The sequence below is a fragment of the Marmota flaviventris genome, chromosome 7 (genome assembly GCF_047511675.1).
Source record: "Marmota flaviventris isolate mMarFla1 chromosome 7, mMarFla1.hap1, whole genome shotgun sequence".
NCBI classification, from domain to species: Eukaryota; Metazoa; Chordata; class Mammalia; order Rodentia; family Sciuridae; genus Marmota; species Marmota flaviventris.
In genome coordinates, this window is record NC_092504.1 from 2,554,041 (window position 1) to 2,576,804 (window position 22,764).

A 22,764-nucleotide genomic window follows, 5' to 3' on the forward strand; every position below is an offset into this window, starting at 1 on the left:
CGGTAATTCTGTTTTTACAGTGTTTGAGGAACTGCCATATTCTTTTCTACTTTGGCTGTACCATTTTGTATTTTTACCAATAGTACATGAGGATTTCAGATTCTTCACATCCTCATCAGAGCTTACTGCTTTCTGGTTTTTGTTTGTTTGTTTGTCATTTGTTTTTATTTTGTTTTTGAGATAGGTCTTCCTGTTGTTCAAGCTAGCCTCAAACTCCTGAGTTCAAGTGATCTTCCAGCCTCAGCTTCCTGATTACTACAACTTAAGGCGTATATCATGGTGCCCAGTTCTGTTTTCTGTTTTTTGGGTAGCTGCCATCCAATGGGTATGAGGTGGTGTGACATTGTAGTTTTGATTTGCGTTCCCCTAATGCTAGTGATGTTGAGCACCTTTTAATATGCCCACTGGCCTTTCCCCCCTCCCCCATGGGGTGCTGGAGTTTGAACCAGGACTTCGCTTGTGCTAGGCAAATGCTCTACCACTGAGCTACAGTCCCAGCCCCTGGACATTTTTGTATCTTCTTTGGCAATTGTCTATTCAATTCCTTTGTCCAGTTTTAATCAATTTTAGAAATTCTCTATATATTCTAGATGATAACCCTTTATCAGGTTATGACTTACATACAGTTTTCTTCCATTCTGTGGGTTACATTTTTACTTTGTTGATAGTGTCTTTTGATGGACATTTTTAAAAATTTTCATGAAGTCCAACTTGTGTATTTTTTCTTTTATTACTTTTGCCTGTGGTGTTACATCCAAGAAATTGCCAATCCAATGTCATGAAGCTTTGGCCTTATATTTTCTTCTAAGAATTTTATTGTTTTAGGTTTTATTTATTTATTTATTAAAATATTTGTCCTTCAGTTTTAGGTAGACATAATATCTTTTTTTTAAAGAGAGAGGGAGGGAGGGAGGGAGAGAGAGAGAGAGAGAATTTTAATATTTATTTATTTTTTTTAGTTTTCGGCAGACACAACATCTTTGTATGTGGTGCTGAGGATCGAACCCGGGCCGCACGCATGCCAGGCGAGCGCGCTACCGCTTGAGCCACATCCCCAGCCCTAGACATAATATCTTTATTTCATTTTTATGTGGTGCTGAGAAACGAACCCAGCGCCCCACGCATACCAGGCGAGCGCACTACCACTTGAGCCACATCCCCAGCCCCTGTTTTAGGTTTTACATTCTGATTTTTTAACCAGATCGAGTTAATTCTTATATATGGTGTTAGACAAAGGTTCCGTTTTATTTCTTTGCATGTAGATATTCAGTTTTTTTCAGCCCAATTTTTAAAGACTGCCCTTTTCCCCATTGAATGATTGTGGGCCAGGTACGGTAGTGCACACCTGTAATCCCAGCAGCTAGGGCAGCTGAGGCAGGAGGATCACAAGTTCAAAGCCAGCCTCAACAACTTAGGGAGGCCCTTAGCAACTCTGTGAGACCCTGTCTATAAATAAAATACAAAAATGGGCTGGGCATGTGGCTCAGTGGTTCAATCCCCGATACCGGCCCCCTCACCACCGCCCCCCAATATGTGCAAGGGTTTATTTCTGGGTTCTCTGTTTCATTCCATTGACTTGTGTGTCTGTCTTCATTGCCAGTACCACACTGTTTTGATTGTTGGAGCTTTATAATGCTTTGTAATCAGCAAGTGCAAATCCTCTAGTTTTGTTTTCATTCAAGGTTGTTTTGGGTTTTTGGGTCCTTGGAGCCTATATATGCATTTTAGAATGGTTTTCCTACTTTTGCAAAAAAAAAATTAAAATTACTGATTTTTTTTTTTAATGGGAATCACATTGAATATAAAGAAAACTTCAGGTAACCTGGGCATTTTAACATTAGACTTCCAATCCATGAATGAAGTATATGTTTTCATTTTTCATGTCTTTTTCCCTTCTTTCAACAGCATTTTATAGTTTTCATTATATAAGTATTTTATTCTTTATGATGCCATTGTGAATGTAGCTATTTCTGTCTTTTTCAAATTGTTCATTGTTGATGTATAGAAACATAACTGATTTTTTTTTAGCTCTAAATAGACACAATACCTTTATTTTATGTATTTATTTCTATGTGGTGGTGAGGATCAAACCCAGTGCCTCACATTTGCTAGGCAAATGTTCTATCCGTGAGCTATAGCCCAGCCCCAACATAACTGATTTTTAAGTGTTCACTTTGTATCATGTTCCAACAGATTTATTTTCTTCTAAACTACAACCCCAGCCCTCTATCTAATCCTATTTATTTATTTATTTATTTTGGCAGGGTGTGAGGGGAGTACTGGGGATTGAAATCAGGGGCACTCAACCACTGAGCCACACCACCAGTCCTATTTTGTATTTTATTTAGAGACAGGGTCTCACTGAGTTAGTGCCTTGCCATTGCTGAGGCTGGCTTTGAATTCATGATCCTCCTGTCTCAGCCTTCCAAGCTGCTGGGATTACAGGTGTGCACTACTGTGCTCAGCCTCCTTGCTCTAATCTTAATTATTCCATTTCTTCTGCTAGTTGTAGGTATAATTTGTTCTTTGTCAAATTCTTAAAGTCAGGTTATCAATTTGAGATCTTTCTTGTTTTCCTGTTTTTGTTTTTTCAGTGTTGAGGGTGGAACCTAGTGCCTTAAGCATCGTGGGCAAGTGGTCCACTGCAGAGATGCGCTCCCTGCTCTTTCTTGTCCTGCTGTGTCCAATCTGCTATGAGCCCCTTTATTTTATCTTAGTGCCTCTTATAAGGTCTTCATTATCAACACCCCCTTCCCCCTGCTCACAGGGCCTCTTTCCCTTGCAGCCCATAACACCCTCCTCACATGAGAGCCCTGGCTGACAGTGCTCATTCATGTTCCCACCACACTCCCTCTGCAATCCTGCTGTTTCTCTGAGCTCCCAAGGGTTAACATGAGATCTCACCTGCTCTTCATACTTGAAAGCTCTCTAAGTTTCCCATCTCCTCTCTCAGTTCTGTGTTCTGAATGATTTTTTGATCAATCTACCCATTAAATGATAGTCTAATGGTGTCTGTAAGTTGTAATTTCAGCTGTAATTCTTATTTCTGAGCTTTATGTTTTTTCAAATACATCTCACTTTTTATATTTTTTTCTTTCTTTCTTGATTTTCTTCTCTCTTCTTTTTCTTCTTTCTTCCTTTCTTTTGTCTTACTCCCTTCCTCCCCTCCAACCACTGAGCTACATCTCCAGCCCCACCCACCTGTTTTTAAATTTTGAGATAGTCTTGCTCCTCTTCCTAAGGCTAGCCTTGAACTTGTGATTTACCTGCCTCAGCCTCCTGAATAGCTGGGGTTACAGGCATGCACCATTGTGTCCAGCTTCCTCTTTTCTTTCTGTACGCATTACACAAAGTTATTCTGTGCGCAAATGAAATCCAGAGGCTCTAAATCTATTTTGTTGTTTCTGTGACATCATTCAAGCATGCTGTTTTCTTACATTAGTTTTATCTTGATGTCAGGTTTTGTGCCGTTTTCTCTGTGAGAGCCCAAGACCCTAACTGGAAGACACCTTCCTTAAGAGAGTTCCCCTCTGCAGATGCCAGGATCCAACCCAGTGCTGACCCTCTGAGGCCCTCCTCTGGCCAGCTCCTCCAGGCCCCACATCAGTCAGTCTCTGTGGCTGTGTCATTCCCGTCAGGTCAGGCAACGTCCCTTGCCTTCACCTGGGACCTTCTTGGCACTTCTAGTAATTTTGTAATTGCAGTTGGTTGTTTGTTGCCAGGGCCTGATTGTACAGATACCTGATAAAGCCCAGGCCTGGGGAGCAGCGGCTTGGAGAGGAGAGAAGAGAGGCAAAGGCAGGAGGGCAGGTGACATGTGCCTGAGCTCCTTCTTAGACCAGGTTTTCTCCTGCTGGCCCACATGGTCTGAGGTGGCAGGTCGCCTCTTTGTGGGGCCAGAATTTGTGCTGGAACCAAGGCTTCCAACTCTAAATAATGTCCTTTTCATCCAATATGGAGAGTGTGTGTGTGGAATAATCACTGTACTAGTAAAGGGGGTCCTGGCCTCTGAGGGAATTCAGTGCCTTGCCTGGCAAGTGGGGTAGCTGGGTATGACTCTGAGATTGCTTTAAGCCTTAGGCACAGCCACTGCAGAAGTGTTTAATACTGTCAAAACACAGCAAGGCCTTTTTCCACTTCACTCTAGGCCCTTTTTCAATATAGTAATTGTTTTACAAAACAATTCCATGTATAGTGTCCATTCAGGCTGAGGTGGAAAGACTGTGTTGAAAGTAGGGGCATAAGTAGACAACTAATTTGGGGATTGTGTCATGTTTGATCTGTATTTTATTTTAGAGGCAAGAGTATAGTTCTACCAGCCTGAGAACCAGCAAGGCCAACGTAAAGGTGGTCCTTTTGCACCTTTTTTTATCTCTGGAAAGAGTGTTGAAAGACCTCCATTAGGCAGAAACAAAGAAGTGCTCATCTTAACTTTCATGTTAAATGAGATGTCGTTGACATCCCCTTGGGTGTGAACAGTCTTGTCTTCCTTCTGCTGTCTTGGCTCTTTGTCTTTCACACTCATAGCCCAGAGAGGACAGGCTGGGTGCCCAGCTCCTGGGCACACTTCAAAGTATGCTTAGTGATGGTGTCTGTTTGTGTTAGAGCTTTCACTTAAAGTAAAAATTTCTTTTCCTATAAATTAATTCTTTTGTGTCGAAGTGGAGAACAGTTCAAAACTTCCATTAATTGAAGCTTTGTGGATTTTGTGTAAAAGAGTAAAGTCATTATCCACATTTTGAAAGACCTACTGTATAGTTAGATTGTTGATATTTATCGAGGCATTGCCCAGAATAGTCTGGCGACAGACAACTACTTCTTTCTGAAAGAAACCTTTAAGCTCTCTTGTGTGAAAACAGTGGTGGTGGAGGTGGTGGTGTGGGGGGGATTACAACTTTTTTGGTTACTGATTCCCCTTCCTTTTGCCCTCTATACCTGGGCCTGCGTCTTGAGTAGGAGAGCTTCTGAAGAAAAGTGTAAGTAGAATGTGTAGGATCATCACTGTATGCTTCCAATATTACTATTTAATATGCATTTCCTTAATCTTCTGAACTGCATTCTGCTCAATAAAAATTTATTGAACACCTAGTATGTGCCAGGCCCTGTGCTACATTCTAAGAAAACCAAAATCAGTAATTCTGGTCCCAGTTTTCAAAGAGTTTGCAGTCTAAAGATAAAAACATCAAAATAAAACATCAAAATGTTCTGGCATGCCTCATGTATCCTGTGAGTGCAGAGTAGAGAAGTAATGCTGCAGAGGGAAAGCTGAAGCACCTGGGATGGTTTCACAAAGCAGGGGACACTCTGCAGTAGGGCTTTGAAGGCGAGAATTGTATGGACACAAGAATGGGTCCGGTCAGGTGTCAGCCAGACTGGCCAGAGGTGATACCAGACACACACAGCTGTGTCTGAGGAAAGTCTTAGGAAGCACCTAAATGGCTCAGAACCCTGAAGGCAGTGGCTCTGAGCTCACCTGCTGACACATCTCTAAGCCAGCTGTGAGACAGAAAAAACAGGCCAGTTTGTACCTGGCAGGTGTTTCTGCCACTTGGCAGAAGGTCCCCAAGACTGTTTGTTATCAGCAAAGTAGCTTTAGCTTTTCACTACTTTGTAGAAACTGGGGTCTGTTGAAATAGGATTCGTTGTTCTCCTTGCTCTGTGACCCCTGGGGCTCCCCTGCCAGAACAGCTAGTTTGGACCCTTGCTTTCAAGTCACAAGTTTCTGCTCCGTCATGTTCTCCCTCTGCCTCCTTGAGCCCCCAGAGGTCAGTAGACGCACTGAGCTATGATGGTGGCCTGAATAGAGTTACTGCCCACTTGTTCTCTGCCCCAAAGCGTGTGGAAGAATAGGCCCAGCTGGGAGGGTTTGGAAAGTTAATTGGTTTGTGTCTAGGGAACATAGTCTTAGAAAGTAATAGTAATTCGTCTTCACAATGACCAAATGCGTACTGACTGCAGGCCCGGCAATGTACAAAACTCTAACTAAAAACCCTGGAGATGAGAAAACTAAAGCACAAAAAGATTGAGTGATTTGCCTGAGGTCACACAGCTAGTAAACGGGAGGCTGAGATGGGGCTTGGTTCAAATCCAGCTCTTGTCACTGACCACACTGCCCATGGTGGAATCAGAACTGGTAGTCCCTGCACTAGACGCTCAGTTGCTCTCATGTCTGAAACCTCTGGAATTCTCCTTTCCTCCTGCCTTCACATCTTTGCTTCATCACCCCCGTCTCCTCACTCACTGACTCAGCGCCATCTCTTCTTTGGTTTGTCCACTGTATTGCCACAGTGTGATCTTCTTGTTAAACTGCCCAGATCATCTCCCTTGCTGCCTGAGACCTTCTGTGGCATCCCTGCCTATTCAGAATGGAAGCCACACAGTTACTCTTAACCATGCTGTTGCCCACAATTATGGAGCCTGTGGGGTGTGGCACTGTTATCCACATACAGGACTGTCCCTGTGCTCTGTCCCCTTTCCCTTCACCACCTGCCCCAGCCAGGCCCTCAGGATTCTGCCAAATCATCACTTGCAATTGGGAATCTCTAAAACTCTCCATCTGAGTGTACAGGCTCACTGTGTCTCATTTCTGCATCCTGCAGGGTGGGGGGGGGGGTGGCCAGACGTCCTTCTAGCACCTGTAGCTCATCCAGGGTGAGGCTGTCTGTGTACACCTGGACACCTCGTTCCAGCAGCTCCTCAGTTCTGCTGAGGGAACACTGTGCAACATTGCCTGTTCCTTATGGAGCATGCATAACTTGGGGGATGGCAGACATAAACTCAGCAAGCTATAAGTCAGTCCTATGTTACAGCTGTGGTGAGAAAGGAAGGTCATGGTTCTCCATGAGTGTAGCAGGACACTCTACTGTTCCTGAGTGTCGGGTCTTCTTAGTGAGAGCAGAGACAGCAATGTCAGCTTCTCTGGGAAATTAATGTCTGGGCCAAGGCGTAAGTGAGAGAGGTGAGAACTGAGATGCGGACATCCCAGAACATGGACATGGCCTGAGCAGATACCAGGGGAGGGAAGGCCTGTGCGTCAAGGGGATTGGTGAGGAGGACAAAGGGAGGCAGGTTAAGTTCCCTAGGGTCCCACAGGGCCAAGGTAAGGACTTTGGGTTTTGTGTTAAAAGCAGCAGGAATCTACCTCAACTTTCCAAGCAGGGAATTCCAAAAAGATGACTGGCTGCTGAGAGGAGGACTGCAGGGAGCCAAGTGCAGAAGTGGAGGCTCAACCACTATAAAACCCCAAGAGGTGGACAGATGGGCCTGGGGCCTAGGCATGGACCAGGGATAGGAAGGGCCCAGGACACCTGGTGTGTGCCAGGAGCTGCCAGATGACTTGGCACTTAGTTAAGGATGTGGATGCTGGCTAGACCCTAGCCACCTTCCCCTGGTACCTTCAACAAGGTCTGCACCACCAGGCTCTGGAGGCTCACTGCCAGGTCGGCTCCTCAAGAGCACAGCACAGATCCCTCCATCTCTTCCCATGTATGCTGTGCTTTGTCCGGGTGTAAGAGAGCAGCATGAGGGTTTACCATTCTTATCCATGACTCCAAAGCTGACTTGTTAGAAATGATTATTAAAATGCCATTATGAGGATAAGCCTTAGAACAGATCTTACACAGATGAATCACACGTAAGTCATGGGTAGGTAGGAATGTTAGAAGTTACTGAGTTGTCTAACGGCATCAGTTGCTTTTAAAACTGTCCCTCTGGTTGCAGTTTGACGTACACATGCAGTCTTATAAATGAGCCACCAAGTGCTTTGTGAGACGTGCACCCCCCGTGGGCACCAACTTGCAGGGAGCATATCCTGCCAAGCTTCAGTCACACTTTGTCTGTTTGTAGTTTAATTACTTCGGAAAACAGAATATTAATTTTGATATGTGATTAGAAAATTTTTTTTTGTAGGCTTTACCACCAGCACCTGTTCAGAATCACACAAATAAGCATCAGGTATTCAATGCATCTCTTCAAGACCATATTTATCCGAGCTGTTTTGGGAATACTCCAGAGTGGAATAGTTCTAAATTTATAAGTCTTTGGGGATCAGAAGTGATGAATGATAAGAACTGGAATCCTGGCACTTTCTTGCCAGATACAATTTCTGGTAAGGAATTTGTTAAAACTTTCTTAAGGTTTTAAAATAACCCAAGCCGAGTAGATGACCATCTTTGTTGCAATCTCCCTGGATGCCCAGGTATAGCCATGTGGCTGCTACCTCTCCCTCTGTCTCCAGCAGAGGCCGGAGGCCTATCATCCCGTTCCATTCTTTCACATTTGCCACCAGTCAGCCATTGCATTGGCTGAACCGAGCAAGGCTCTGGCTCCGTGACTGGTCATCAGCACAGTGGGCTGCGATGGTGTGGCATCATGCTTTGCAGGGTTTGGTCTCCAAGGCTTTTACCTAGCCTTTAGTTCTTGAGCAGTGGAGACAGCCAGACCTCAGTCCAGAGCACAGGGGCAAGAGGACAGGGCCATGGTCTGCTCGAATGCTTGCGTTCCTTTTCTCTGGTTTCTGTATTGACCCTATATGGGATCTCTCCCCTCCAAAGCTCCTTCCTCCCAGCTGCCTCAGCTACTGAGCTCGGCTGTTGTTTCAGTTTCAGGGTCAGGGGCTCCTAATGAGGGGCTGGTACCTATGCCTCCTCTCTGTCTTCCTGTGGCTAGAGCTCCTGGTAGCCCACACCCTGCCCTGCATGTGCTCAGAACAGAAGCTAGACTTGACATCCCGATCTGTGCTTGGAAAGGATCTCTAGCTGTGTGACCTTGGGCAAGTTGCTTAGCCTCTATGAGCCTCAGTTTCTTCATCTTTAGAATAAGAATAACAATACCAACCTCAGAAAGTAGTTTTAAGACATTAACTTTGAAAAGCACCTAGCACAGGAATTGGCACATAATAGGTGCTCAATAAAATTTTTTTCCCTAGAATAAAGGCTGGTTGACTAGCATCACCCCAAAGGAGTCATGACTTCAGTGGCAGCCCCAGTCTCAAGTGCTCAGTCCTCAGCATGCCCGTTAGGGTTTCACTAAGATGCTGTTTCTCTTAGAAGCTTTAATTTTCCCATTCTTCTCTGAAGGAAGTGACATATTAGGGCCAGCACTCTCAGAAGCAAGCCCTGGAACCCTTCCACCTCCATCTAGCAACGAGGCACCTGCAGTTTCGGATAGTAAAGAGAAAAAAAGTGCTGCAAAAAAGAAATGTTTGTACAATTTCCAAGATGCTTTTATGGAAGCAAACAAAGTTGTCATGGCCACCTCCTCCGCCACATCCTCTGTGTCCTGCACAGCCACCACGGTGCAGTCAAGCAACAGCCAGTTCAAGGTGTCGTCCAAGAGACCCCCATCGATAGGTAAGGCCCCATAGCCCTTGGGACCCAGAGCCACTTGACTTATTTGCTTCTTCCATCTGCGCATTGTCTTTTACATGGCTTAGCCAGAGGCACAGATGTAATGAACACACAAAAATGTTCGTGCACAAAGCTCTGACCTCAGGTTTTGATTGGAATTTCAGCTGTCACTCTGAATGCCCTGGGCTTCTCTGCACTGTATCTTACCTCCTTTCTCAACACTTACTGTTCATGATGGGAAGAGGTCATTGCTTTCTGAGTGTGTGATAGATTCCTTGGAAGCTGCTTTAGGAAAATGCCAAGCAGAAGAGAACAGGTGCAAATTGACAGGGCTGCCTGTCACCCAGCCTCCTGTTACTCAGATAAATCCACTTGCCATCAGTAAAAAGGGGCCTGAAAGCCAGGAAGTTACCAGAGACCCTGGGCAAATGTCAAAGGGACACAGGAGCTGACTTGAGAGGGCCTCATCAGCGAAAGTTGAGACAGTGTGATCATTAAAACAATAACAATAGACCAGCTTATTAAAAGTGGGAGGCACGGGGCTGGAGTTTTGGCTCAATGGTAGAGCGCTTGCTTAGCATGTGTAAGGCATTGGGTTTGATTCTGAGCACCGCATATAAATACATGAATAAAATAAAGGTCCATCGACATCTTAAAAAAAAAAAAAATTTTTTTTTTTTAAAGGGAGGCAGAGGAAAGGTGTGTTGGATTCTAGCATGCAGAGAAAGGCCTCCATAGGGATGGTAGAGCCAGTCATTTAGAGGGAAAATGCTTTTTTAACAGAAGCACATTACCATTCAGTGTGTACGAAGGATAGAAGCAGAAAGTCACCACTCTGAAGCCAGTAGCGTAGCAGCTGATTGAAGTCAGCGTTCAGGGGATATTGAAATGAGGAATGCCAGTTCGGGGAATACAACATTTCTACTTTCCAAAAGGAGCACCCCCAGGGATTGACCCATTACAGCCAGGAATAGGGGATCCTTCTGAAGGAAGCTGTCAGCCCTGCTTGACAGGTGCAGAGCCGTAGACCTTGGGTGCTTCCTGTTGCTGTGAAAACATTGAGGAACCAGTTCATTTTGCAAGATTCATGCCCAGACCATTTCACTTGACTCTAACAAGACAAGACGATTCAGATTGTCATGGCCTCTCAAAGATGCCTATGTTGTGGGGCTGGGATTGTAGCTCAGTGGTGGGGTGCTTGCCTTGCACATATGAGGCACTGGGTTCAATCCTCAGCACCACATAAAAATAAATAAATGCGCCCATCTACAACTTAAAAAAAAAATTCCCATGTTGTAAAAGGAAAGAAGTTCATAAGGTTCTGGGGGGCAAGGGGGCATTGGGGCTGAAGGTCCTGGGGTGTTGGAAGCCTGAGCACAGACTGGGTGCACATTGGGTGGCAGCTCTGTGCTGGCGCTGGATGTCTGTGGCTGGCAACAGGCCCACTGGGGACCTAGGAGCCTGCAGTTAGGCATGAGGCCAGGTACTATGTACTCCAGAGTTCAGGCCAAAAACAGGTGTGTATATGGAGAAATAAAGTAAATATGATAAAGGATGAACAGGTATTCTTTGTACTATTCCTTCAAATTTTCTCTAGGTCTGAACATTTTTACAATAAAGCATTGATGAAGGAAATGTAATTGTAGGAAACACGAACAATCTGTGTTTCCTCAGCCCTCGGCAGCCTCTCTCGCCTCTCTGTGTGCAGGTGATGTCTTTCATGGCCTCAACAAGGAGGACCACAGACACTCAGCACCTGCTGCCCCGAGGAACAGCCCCACAGGCCTGGCCCCGCTTCCAGCCCTCTCTCCTGCCTCGCTCTCCCCAGCCTCCACACCTCACCTTGCAAATCTTGCAGCCCCATCATTCCCCAAAACTGCAACCACAGCTCCTGGGTTTGTGGACACGCGTAAGACCTTCTGCCCTGCCCCCATGGCACCCCCGCCCACCACCACAGATGGCTCCGTCAGCGCCCCTCCCAGTGTCTGCAGGTGAGCTGCGGATTCCCAGGCCCCAGTGGGGAGGACTGAGGGCACTTTGGAGACAGGATGCTGTGCCCTGGGGCCTCATTGTTGATAAGTCCCATAAAATGCAAATGGAGTGCAGGGGGACCTCCCCAGTAAAGGCCACAGAGAGGGGGCTCCCATCTCAGCCTCTAGTTTTTCAGAGGGAAGAATAGAGGTCCTAGCTGCTGTGGACCTCTGGCTACTGGTAACATCATGGGTGTAATACTCGTTTGTTTTTAAGGCGTATTTGTTACCTGGATAGAATCAGAAGAACTTGTACAGCATTTATAGTGCAGCAGAGACCATACTCCACAGAGGTTTTTTTTGTTTTGTTTTTTGTTTTTAATAAAAGACCATGTCTGTTACCTTCAAATTAGCCTGTTTGAAGCCCCCCACACCCCCTAGTGAGGAAGCAGTGGTAGCAGCAACAGTCAGGATAGTAGAAGGAGTTGTTCAGGGGCACCTTACTAGCACCACGAATGACAGCTGCATGCTGTGCCTACTGCCTGGACAACCAGGTCCTGTGGCCGCACTGTCTTTGCTGACTGTGTGTGGCAGTGACTGCTCTCCACTGCCTCTGTCTGAAATGGGCAGAGCAGCAGGGGGTCTTGAGGAGCAGTGCTGAGTCAGTGCCTCCAGGGTGAGCTGCTGGCTAATAAGCTGTGTGCATTTCTGCAGTGACCCTGACTGTGAAGGGCACCGCTGCGAGAACGGTGTCTATGACCCACAGCAGGATGATGGGGACGAGAGTGCAGAGGAGGACAGCTGCTCTGAGCATAGCTCCAGCACCTCAACATCAACCAATCAAAAGGAGGGCAAGTACTGTGACTGCTGCTACTGTGAGTTCTTCGGACACGGCGGGGTGAGTGTGCACAGTCAGCATGTGCTGACATGAGAATGGCATGGCCTGAAGACTCTTCTGTAGGACTGCCACGCTAGGTTGAACCTGGAGCATGGTCGTGCTGTGTGCAGAGCTATAACTATAGCAGTTAAAACCAAGCCTGAAGCAGCACTTCCACTGCCATGTTGTAAAATTTTAAAGAAACGAGGTTTTATCACTGCATTTTTATATTTGTGATTTTTTTTTTAAGTAGTCAGTGAAGTAGGGGGAGATCCTTGACTACAATCAGTGGGGAATTGCTCACCAAGCTACAAGTGCACATAGGAGAATTGTGCTGTGTGCACAGTCAAGTCCTCTCATGGAACAAATGACACTAAGGGTGTTGATACACCTGCTTGCTTGGACATTTTTCAGGCCAATAATATTGTTCCTACCAGCAAATACTAGCCCTGCTTCTTACAGGATGGGCTGTAGAAAATGCAGGTGCATGTAGTAGTAGTTTTCTGCTTTAGTTCTGTCTGAATTTCCTAAAATGTGTGCATAATTACTTTTAACAATAAGAGGCTTGGCAGAAGGACCAGGGAGCAATGTTTTTCCTTTTTCAGCCCTGGGAAAGAAACCTGCAAGCAGATGGAAAGATACTGCAGACAGATTTATTGATATGAAAGGGTAGACACATTGTACTAAATAAAAAAACAGATTAATCAGTATGTGTAATTGTTTCTTTTTGGTTTAAAAAAATTGTGTGTGTATTTTACCAGATTTTCACAAACATATAAAACTTGAGGAGAAGGTGCCAAAAATAATTTTTAGGTTAGTGATACTTGGTTCTTCTGCCATCTTATTTCCTTGTTTTTCACAAGAGCATGCACTAGTTAAGTAATTTTTTTAAGAAGAGGTTATTTTTGGAGATGTTTTGAGATTTGTTAAATTGGAACTGTGGCTTAATGTGATTGTGCCGTTATGTGTCCTAGCCTCCCGCTGCTCCAACAAGTAGAAATTATGCAGAAATGCGGGAAAAGCTTCGTTTGCGGCTGACCAAGAGGAAAGAAGAGCAACCTAAAAAAATGGATCAGATCTCGGAACGAGAAAGTGTTGTTGACCATCGAAGGGTAGAGGATTTGTTACAGTTTATAAACAGCTCAGAGACCAAGCCAGTAAGCAGTACTCGGGCAGCCAAGCGTGCAAGGCATAAGCAGAGAAAGGCAAGTGCGTCTCTGGGTACAAGAGTGCTGCGCCCAGGAGGGCCAGGCTGGGAGCTTATTGACGCCCCAGCCCTTTGGCTTGAGAGCCCGTCTTTCTCCAGTGACCTGGACTGAGCGATGGTTAAAATCTTACTTTGTGTGTGTTTTCCGGAAACCACTTCCTTTTTGTGTCATGGGTTTGTAGTAGAACTCATATAAGCCTTTGGGTCCTGTGCTAGCCTCCATGGGATAGCAGCAGACCCTGCAGCACTGTGGGCATCTTCTTTTCCAAGGAGTTAGACAAGAAGGGTCTCTCTGGGGTGGAGAATAAAGAAGACCCCTGTAGGTGCATGAAGTGCCTTTGAGATATGATGGGGGACTCTTACCTTCCAGACACAGGTCCTACCCACTGTGCATTCCAGATTTGGGCCACAACATGGCCTTGACATAAAGAGGGTAAGAGTGAGGCGACCAGGTTGGTGGAAAGCCCTGGCTGACAAAGAGGAAAGAAGAGCAACCCTCACCAGAGGGCATGTGGTGTCACAAGAAACGGATGTCTGCTTATCCAGTGATAGGGCTGTGAATAGACTGGCATGTAGCCTGTCAGGCAAACAGAGCATTCAGAGGCTATGGGAATGAATCTATTATTTACCAACCCCTTCCGTGACATAAAAATTCTCTTAGAAGGTCTAAGGAGCCCATGTACCAGAGCAATTCCAAAAAGCCTCCTTGTTTCGACTCCTGAACAACATCTGGTTCCAAGAGCCAGACACAAGCAGGCAGATGTTGGCTGCATAGAGGGGAATCTATGAATGAAGGTTCCGGCAGTAGGACAGTTGACTTGGGAAGCAGAGCAAGGTTCCTGCCTTCAGGGTGGTCAAAGACATGAGAACAATGGCATCATGGACCAGAAGTTGGGCTGTGTTGCCGCTTTTAGCCTCATTATGCATGATTCTGAGGTGATTTTTCAGTAGGCAGATAAGCCACACAGTCCTGAAAAGGAGGACCACCTGACTTTGAGGGCTAATCAGGGACTTGGGGGGCCTGTGCTGGGCTGGGCTCAGAAGATCTAAATTTGCTGAGCCTACTCAGGGACAGCAAGGTAGGTTCTCTATCCAGAGTGGTCAGTGGCCTTGGAGACCTCGCAGTGCTTTGTAGGTATTCTCTCCACCCCAGGCTCCTGTCTCGGACCTCACAGGCAGCCTGGATCCAGATCTGCATCATGCTCATATTGGTTAATTTCCTCTCCAGTTGCAGAGCAAAACTGATGCCTTATTTGCCATGTAACATTGAATATTTCTGAAAGCCATTTGTTCTTTCACACTCATAAAAATATATTGGTACTTTGGTTTATCTGCCAGTGTGGGAAAAAGCTTCTAGTTTTTTGGCACTTTTTGCACTGTCCGGTTGATGCTGATGAATGGATCAGCATCAGCACCCACAGGCAGAGGAGCTTGTTGAGAGCCCAGTCTGCATGGCAGACAGTCACTGCTGTTGACCCTCCGTGTACCAAGCTTCACCACCCTCTGGCTGGGCAGCACATGCAAGGAGCAGCCAGTCTCCCAGACTCAGCCAGAGGCTATAAAGCAGCTTATGTTAGCCCACCCCAACCCCATACTCCTCCTGTAAAAGTAAGCATATTCCTTGGTAGATACATAAAATCTAACCATTCCTTAGGGCAAAATGATTGGAATTAGGTATTTTAAGTTTCTGACTTCTTATTGCCTCTTCCAAAGTTTATGTTCCATTATGTGATTCATTTCTTAAACTCTTCAGTTTTCTGTACTTATCATCAGTTTTTAGATTCTTACAATGGTCTTAAGCCACCTGTTTCTTTTCTTTTGCATCAATAGCTGGAGGAGAAGGCACGCCTGGAAGCTGAGGCCAGGGCACGGGAGCATCTGCACCACCAGGAGGAGCAGAGGCGGCGGGAGGAGGAGGAGGAGGAAGAAGAGGAGGAGGAGCATCATTTCAAGGAAGAATTTCAGCGGCTTCAAGAGCTTCAGAAGCTAAGAACTGTAAAGAAGAAGAAGAAGGAGAGGCCAAGTAAAGACTGTCCCAAACTGGACATGCTTGCTAGAAACTTCCAGGCAGTGACAGAGTCTGTCCCTAACTCTGAAAATATTCACAATGGCTCAGTAGAGCAATCCGAAGAACCAGAAACCTCGTCTCTCTCCCCTTCAACACATGTGAACCACTCAGAGCCCAGGCCAGGGCTGGGAGCTGATGGGGATGCTGCAGACCCTGTTGAGGCCACAGACTCCAAACTCCTCCTCCCTAGGGAGGTCAATGGGAAGCAGCATGAGCCATTAGCTTTTTTCTTGGACATGATGCATCACCATAAAGAGGGAAATGGGAAACAGAAGCTAAAGCAGACCAGTAAGGCCAGTAGCGAGCCAGCAAGGAAGCCCACAGAGCCCCCCAAAGCCACAGAGGGTCAGCCCAAGCCCCGGGCCCAGACTGAGGCAAAGGCTAAAGTGGTTGAACTCACTTCCCTCTCAGAGCAGAAAAGAGAAGAGAGAAAAGTTAATAGTAATAACAATAACAAAAAGCAGCTAAACCACATCAAGGAGGAGAAGTCAAGCCCAGCCCTCCAGGAGCCCCCATCTCCCAGCCAACATCAGCAGAACGGGCGGCTTATACTGGCAGATTCTCCCCAGCCAAAGGGCAAGAACAAGAAAAGTAAGAAGAAGAAAGGAGAGCGAGCCAGCAGTTCAATTGGTAAATACAAAACGGGGAGTGTTTCTAGCCTGTGGGTGGTTACTGTTCTTTGTGAGACAGTTCTTTGTGAGGCAGGCACTTGGCCTCGCCTCTGTGATAGTCACCCTGGTGGGTGGGATGCTCTTGCCTGTCCTTGACTATGTGCCTTTTGTGACTTTTTCACCAACAGTGAGGGTCCCATAGTCATGGCTATCATATTTTTGTTATTTTGAAACACTTTTAGACTTATCAAAAAGCTATTAAGAGTATGCAGATTTTTTCTGAATATTTTTGATGTGTGGTGGTTGGATCTGCATATGGGGGACCTTTCCATAGTCAGGTTGATGTTTCCCCTGTGCGACCAATAAGCTAGGGTCTGTGCTATGAACTGGGAGTCCAGGGGTGCTCTTTTGCCTTTGCCCTTGCTGTGTTGGTAGCAGCCCCTCTGAGGTGAGAGCCCAAGTCCCACTGTCCACCGCACACCTACTGATTCGCCCAGCCCTAGAACACACATGAAGAACTTGCAGAATTGCCTGCTCTTGCCATTGTGAAAACTGTAGACTTCACCTGCTTTTGCTTTTTCTCCTTTTTTATAAATTTTAATGTATTCTGAGAAACATTCCAAATCAGTTCCTAGAGATTTTCCTCATTCTTACAGCTGCATAATATTTATATTTTAAATGTCTGCACTTTATTCAACTGTTGCCCTATGTGCAGCAATTAAGGTTGCTGCCAGTACTTTGAAATTATAAACAGTGCTACAGTGAACACTGTTGTGTGTGTCTGCTTTCAAGTTGTTTGGAAGTATGTCTTCACAGTAATTTCTTGGGGAGAGATACTGCTGGATCAAAAGGTAAGTGCGTAGGTAGTTTTGCTAAGTCACCTCCAAGTTCTACCCCAAACCTCCAGTCAGTCCTACCCAGCAGCATCTGAGTAAATTTGCCACAATCTGGCCAACAGAGTATGAGTTATTTACTTATTTATTTTTGGTGGTACTGGTGATGGAATCCTGGGTGTTGCTCATGCTGTGCAAAAGCTGTCCTCTGAGCAGCATCTCCTGTAGGTCCAGTAGTGTGCCACCACTCCTGGCCAGGCTTTTGTTTCATTTTGCTTGTGACACTAGGGATTGAATCCAGGACCTCAGTCATGCTAGGCAAGCACTGAACTACATCTCCAACTTCTTTTTTAAAATATTGAGACAGGATCTTGCAAAATTGCCCAGGCTGGCCTTGATCTTGGGATCCTCCTGCCTCAGACTTCAGAATAGCGGGGATTACAGGTGTGCACCACTGTGCTTGCCTTGTTTATTCTGTTTTTAAGAATTCTTTATGTATTAGGGATATTGTCCTTTTAACTAGGGAATATGCTACAGATGTTTTCTCCAAATTCATATGTTGTCTTCTGACTTTCTTAATGTTTTTCAGCCATATGGAAATTTCCTTTTTCGCTCTTACATAGTCAGCATTATTATTAATCTTTAATTGCCTTTGGAGTTTGAATGACTGGTAGAAAGTCATACCCTAATCCAGGGTTAAAGAAAAATGTACCCATGTTTCCTGCTAGTGATTGAGTGGTTCCTCCCCACATCCCCAGGCCCATTTAGATCTTGTGTATGGTGTGAGGATGGAACTGTTTTACCTTTTTCCAAATTGTTAGTGAACCACTTGTCTCATCACCAGTTACTGAGAAGTTAGTACTGCACTCGAGACTCCAGCAGTTTCTGTGTATACTGGGCTCTGTTTCTGCACTTGCTGTTCTCTGCCTGTTTAGCTCTGTGCCAGTATTGCATTGAATGAGTGTGTTAGAGGCTTTGTGTATTATAAATGTTGCGTGGGCTCTTCTCTCCTTTAATTTTAATTAATTTTGGTAATTATTTTATTAAATAATTACTAAAATTAATTTCATCTGTTTCTTTTTGATTTCTTTAATGTGGCTAGAATCAGATCTCTGCTGGAGAGTGCTGCCCAGCTGGTTATGGTGTGTGTGACAGCTGTCGACTCTGTTAACGCCACATCCTCTACTTCAGCCACCTGTTTCACAATTTGGGTATTATTGCTGGCTTTCTGGGGGTTTCCAGGTGTGTTGTGTATCTGGGTCAAGAAAGCTCTTCTTCTCCTTTTCCAATCTTTCTTTATATGCTTTCTTGTGTTTAGCTGCACTTTTCCTGATTGTAGAGTTTCCACATGAATGTTACTGGCCCTAGGACTAAGGTTTATATATTTTATCATGTTGGGAAAATATCCAATGCCTCCTCCATTGCTTGCATGTGTTTGTGAGGAATGGGTGTTGAGTTTTATCAGTGGTATTCTAGAGTCCCTGAAGATAATCATGACTTTTCTTCTGAGGCCTATTCATGTGCTGTGTATTTCTACTAAATCTGCTTATGTTGCATTGCTCTCAGATTCCTGGAATAAAGCTCACTGGTGGCGAATTTTATTCTTTGATTTCGGAGTTCTATTTGCTGTTACTTTAATTCGTGAGAGGACTCAGTGATTTCCTTTTTTCTAATTTTTTTGGGGTGTGTGTGTACTGCTTAAATCAACTTTGGGTATCAATATTATACTTGCTTCAAAAAAAGAATTAGTAAACTTTGTTGTAGAATAATTCCTGCTATATTGAAAATGTCTAGATGTTTGATAGAATTCTCCTTTGTAGTCCCTTGGGCCTGGTGGGTTTTGTTTTTCTTATTTTTTTGGTGAGGTGGTTTCTTGGTAATTTTTTCTCTCCTCATGGAAAATGTTCTCATATTTCTTCATATATTGAAGTTAATTTTGGGAGAACTGCCCTCTCATAGTAAGTTTTCCTTTTCACCTTAATTTTTAAATGTGTTTGCAGAGATGTCTACAAACTAGAATTATTACTTACTTTATATTGTTGTTTGTCCTCATCATTCCTTATTTTCTCTATCTGTGCTGTCTTCCTGTTTGGCCTAAGTTAGTGATTTGTTGTTGTTGTTGTTGTTGTTTATCATACTCTTGTTAATTAGTTTTACCTTTTTTCTCTACCTCATTAACTCTATTCTATTTGCTCCATGAACTCTCTTTCATTTTACTTTATTCTTTCTCTTGGTGTATTTTGTTTGTTTGTTTTTTAATTGAATTCAGGGTATCTCTACCACTAAGCTACACATCCTGGCCCTTTCCATTTTATTTTCAGACAGAATTTCACTAATTTGCCCACGTTGGCCAAAAACTTTCAACCCTCCTCCCTCAGCTTCCCAGTTCGCACCACCATGCCCAAACTTATTTCTAACTTTTTGATTCAGAAATTTAATTAGTTTTCATTTCCCCTATTTTTATTGATAAAGGTGGATTGGCTTTTGGAATTTTCCTCTAATCGTTGCTTCAAATATATCCAGTAGTTTTTATTTTTGTATATATAGTTATAATTTTTCCATTAGTTTTCAGTTTTAGAAATTCTATGATTTCTACTGGGCATGGTGGTGTATACCTATGATCCCTGAAACTGGGGAGGTTATAGCAGGATGGCAAGTCTGAGGCCAGCCTCAGCAACTTAGTAAGGTCCTCCCTCAAAATAAAAGATAAAGGCAAGTGCAGTGGCACATGCCTGTAATCCCAGAGGCTCAGGAGGCTGAGGCAGGAGAATTGCAAGTTTAAAGCCAGCCTCAACAACTTAGTGAGGCCATGAGCAACTCGGTAAGACCCTATCTCTAAATAAAATATATAAAAGGTGGCTCTTGGGTTGTATCTCAGTAGTAGAGTGCTTGCCTCACACATGTGAGGCACTGGGTTTAATCCTCAGCATCACATAAAAATAAATGAATAAATAAAGATATTATGTCCATGGGGCTGGGCTGGTGGCTCAGTGGTAGAGTGCTCGCTTAGCATGCATGAGGCGCACTGGGTTCGATCCTGATCCTCGGCATCACATAAAAACAAACTAAAACAAAAAAACATAAATAAGTATTTTTTAAAAAAAGATATTGTGTCCATCTACAACTAAAAAATATTTTTAAAAAAAAGGACTGGGACGTGTCAGGTACAACCAGAGAAATGGGAAGTTTTGTCTGCTCCATTTGTGTAATTAATAATTTATATTTATTATTAAAAATTAATAATTTTTTTAAAGGGCTGGGGATATGGCTCAGTGATTAAGTGCCCCTGAGTTTAATCCCTGGTATTTATTAATTGATTGATTGATTTTAAAAAAGGGGTAGGGATGTGTCTGATTGTTAAAGCACCACTTGGGTTCAGTACCCAGCACCATAATAAAAGAAAGAAATCCTGTGATCTCCATGCAACTTTTTACCTTTCACCTGTAGTGTAGCAGCCAACTTTTATGTTTCAGGAGGGAGAACCATGTTGGGTTTTTTGCATTGTGATCAGAGTGGTGGTGTTCATAATAATTCTGCTTCATGAAATTTACTGATATTTTCTGTGTGAGCTAGTGTATCAGCCCTCCATTGTTGTAACAAAGTGCCTGAGGTGACCAGCATTTTAAAAGGAAAGGTTTATTTTGGCTCAGCTGGGCTCAGCCTGATTTCAGTTGGCTAGCCTCCAGCTAGGACCTGTGGTGAGGCAGCACCTTAAGAGGAGCACCTTAGTAGGAGCACCTTGCAGAGGAGGCCTGTTCACTTCAGGGCAGCCAGGAGGCAAAAAGACAGATGTCCCAGTCCCTCTCAAGGGCACACCCCAGTGACCTAACTTCCTCCTAAAGTTTTTACCATCTCTCAATAATAGCGTCAGCCTGAGGGCACACCTGAGATGCAAATTGTCGCACCTAGTGTTGGCTTTGAAAATGTGCCCCGTGAGCTTGAGGTAAAAGTTCACTTTCTGTCTCATGGTGTAAAATTCAGTGTACACCTGTGTAATGTGTAGGCCTTCTGCCCTGTGCCCTGTCTTCCATACTTGCTATTAATGCATCTCATGTAGCTTCCTATATGAAGGTGGTTCTGCGCTATTGGAGCATATTCCTGACAGTTACATATTCTGAAATAGCAGCTTGTACTTTTTTTTTTTCTCCCAGTTGTAGATGGACATAATACCTTTATTTTATTTATTTATTTTTATGTGGTGCTGAGGATTGAATCCAGGGCCTCATATGTGCAAGGCAAGTGCTCTGCCACTGAGCCCCAGCCCCAGCCCAGTAGTGGCTTGTACTTTTTAAGAAGTGTACTCCTCTAGATGTGTTTTGTGGTTTTAACTTGACTGCTGCTTAAAGATTGCAGTTGTTGCCCCCACTCTTTCTGGTTCCCATTTACCTGACAGGCAGCTTTGTCTTAGTCCCTTTGTTATGATCTTTCTCAGTACATTGGTTTCAAGTCATTCTCCTGTATGCAGCAGAGCTGTGCGTTTTATTGTGAGCCCAACAGAAAATCTTTTATTTGGTGAATAAATTAAGGCCAGTTATATTTATTGATATGACTATATGATTGGTTTCAGCCCTGTCACTATCATAATTATTCTCTGTATCTAGTACCTGCTTTTCTTTTTTAATGTGATATGTTTTCTTTGCATTCTCATTTTTAAAATTTTGGTATTTAAGACAAATTGTGGTTTTATACTAGTGTATTTGTCTTGGTCTATCTCTATTGCTATATCAGAACATCTGAGACAGGATCCTTTATTAAGAAAAGAGGGTTATTAGCTGGGCATGGTGGCACATACTTGTAAAACCAGCTATTCAGGAGGCTGAGGCAGGAGGGTCGAAATTTTGAGGCTAACCTAGGCAACTTAGCAAGACCCTATCTCAAAATTAAAAAATAAAGGGTTTGGGGTTATAACTCGGTGGAAAAGCACCCCTGGGCTCAATCCCCCATACCATTTAAAAAAAAAAAAAAAAAAAGGTTGGTTTTGGCTGTCAATTCTTGAAGCTGGGAATTCCAGGATCCAGCAGGTACTGGGCCTTTTGTCGCTTCACCACAAGATAGAAAGTAGAGCAAGCAGGCAAGTCCCAAAGAGAAAGAACATTAGGGATGGCTTTCTTTATAACAACCATGTTCCAGGTGAGTGATCAGTCCCCCAAGAGCAAACTCATGCTAGGAGTACTGAATCCACTGGTGAAGCTCTGCTCCCACGATTCAAACCCTGCCCACTAGGCCCCTTGCCCAGCACTGGCTCTGAAGGAGGAAACTTCAGCAGGGTTTGGTGGCAGAGTTCTTCATACCTACCCTGTGTCTTGAGCACCTGGGTTCCCTGCATGCCTTCTCATAGCCCACCATGGTGGCATTTGGGATCCTTTAACACCCAGTCATTGCTTCCATAGCAGCCAGAAAGCTAATTCCATTCTTCCTACTTTGTTCTTTCCTGTCCCTTCTCTTTCTGCTTTTTATTTTCCCTGTTTCCATTATTTCTGCTTAAGCACACAGTTAAATGTGATAATACTCCTCAGGCCTTCTGCTGGGCATTCCCCTCCTCTGGGTAAGTGAAGCACATCCTTGAGTACCCTTGGGCACTTCACCTCTAGTGGGGCCCCAGAATTCCCCGAACTCTGGGGAAGTTAACTCTTGCCTGTCCTTGACAGTGAACACACAGCTTTCTTGGATTTAAAATTTTTGAGTTACACTTGCTTTTTAATACAGTAGTGTTATTGTAAACAGTCTTTCTCATACTGAATCCAGTTAAAATTGCTTCACAGTTTACTCACACCAAGACGTTATAGATTGATGATGATTTTTTTTTTTTTTGAGAGAGAGAGAGAATTTTAATATTTATTTTTTAGTTTTC

At 44.2% G+C, this 22,764-nt stretch overlaps 1 protein-coding gene across 7 annotated transcripts in view; it reads left to right on the forward strand.

Annotated features, from left to right (window-relative positions):
• The window catches only part of Fam193a (family with sequence similarity 193 member A), a 148,052-nt gene that overhangs the window by 110,270 nt on the left and 15,018 nt on the right, over positions 1-22,764 (forward strand). For all 7 annotated transcript variants that reach the window (XR_011707938.1, XM_071614093.1, XM_071614094.1 and 4 more), the window contains 6 exons: positions 7,909-8,107; positions 9,078-9,350; positions 11,056-11,338; positions 12,032-12,215; positions 13,169-13,399; positions 15,232-16,099. Coding sequence is in view for 6 of the 7 variants with exons in the window: in XM_071614093.1 (XP_071470194.1) it covers positions 7,909-8,107; positions 9,078-9,350; positions 11,056-11,338; positions 12,032-12,215; positions 13,169-13,399; positions 15,232-16,099 (2,038 nt within the window). In the remaining variant the exon portion in view is untranslated. The remainder of the gene's footprint in view (positions 1-7,908; positions 8,108-9,077; positions 9,351-11,055; positions 11,339-12,031; positions 12,216-13,168; positions 13,400-15,231; positions 16,100-22,764) is intronic.